Genomic DNA, 1117 nt, shown 5'->3' with positions numbered 1-1117 from the left:
ATAGCATCATTCTAAATATTTACTCTTCAAATTTTAGCTTAGAAATTTTTCTTTTGTCTTAGAACAGAATAGTTTAAGGACGGACAGCAGCTACACTTAAAAAAAAAAAATCACAGAAATTGTTTTGATTTAACTTAAATCAATTTTCTTTACCAAAGACCTATATTCCCCAAAAGTAAAAACATTTAGCTTCAAATTGAAAATTTTTAATTATTTATTCTTAACCTTTTTAATAACATGTACTAATCATAATTTCTACATTCTTAACCACTTTGTTACTTACAAAAATTTTTGCTTTAATTTGAACCATAAAGTTAAGGTCTGTAAGGTAGCAGAATGTAGATTTAGAATCATGTAAACAAAAAACTAAGATAAAAACAATTAACTATTGCTACTCTCAGAGAATCTCAGTCTGTAGGTGAGACACACTTTAGATTTAAATCATCTCTTCAAAAAATCTTTCTAGAGTACAGTGCTAAAACTTTTTCAAAGGAAGGACAAATGGTAAGTATTTTTAAACAAATGCAAAGCAATCAGATAACATATAAATAAATGAATATGACTATGTAACAACAGAACTTTATTTACAAAAAGAGGCAGGGACCATATTCAGTCTGAGAGATGTTGTTTGTTATCTTCTAGGACACAAACATGGTTTTTCAAAGATTTCAACTCTAGAGAAAAATTTAATTTTCTCTAAAAAGATTTGCAATGGTTTAAAAATATATCTAAAGGCAGACAAGTTCAGATAACTGGGTTATTACTAATTAGCAAGACGACTTACATATATACTAGGTGTGGGTGGATTCAACTTGTCCTTTGGCAAAGGTGGATATGGAGAAGTTGGTGGTTTTGGAGGAGGACATTTATCCAACAAATTGTGACTATTAGACAAGCCATTTTTATCTAAGTTCCTAGAAAAAAATTAGAAGAAATATATCAGTTATGCAATGATTGTAAAAACAGGAGATTAAAACAAGAGAAAAATCTTCTACATTCAGTAAAGTAAAATAATATACACTGTTTCTTCAGAACAAATAGTTGTATTTTTGGAGAACAGATTACAAATTCTATTTAAAATTTCAAATTATACAACTACAAAAGCTAAAGTAAAATC

At 27.8% G+C, this 1117-nt stretch overlaps 1 protein-coding gene across 1 annotated transcript in view; it reads right to left on the bottom strand.

Moving 5' to 3' along the window:
- Positions 1-784: 784 nt before the first annotated feature.
- The window catches only part of LOC104991985 (histone demethylase UTY-like), a gene marked incomplete at both ends in the record, with an annotated part of 4692 nt that continues 4359 nt past the window's right edge, over positions 785-1117 (bottom strand). The window contains one exon of the mRNA XM_010844689.1: positions 785-914. Coding sequence (XP_010842991.1) covers positions 785-914 — 130 coding nt within the window. The remainder of the gene's footprint in view (positions 915-1117) is intronic.

Source organism: Bison bison, unplaced genomic scaffold (assembly GCF_000754665.1).
Source record: "Bison bison bison isolate TAMUID 2011002044 unplaced genomic scaffold, Bison_UMD1.0 scf7180017848202, whole genome shotgun sequence".
Classification (NCBI taxonomy): Eukaryota; Metazoa; Chordata; class Mammalia; order Artiodactyla; family Bovidae; genus Bison; species Bison bison.
This window is presented reverse-complemented; position numbering and strand designations above follow the sequence as displayed.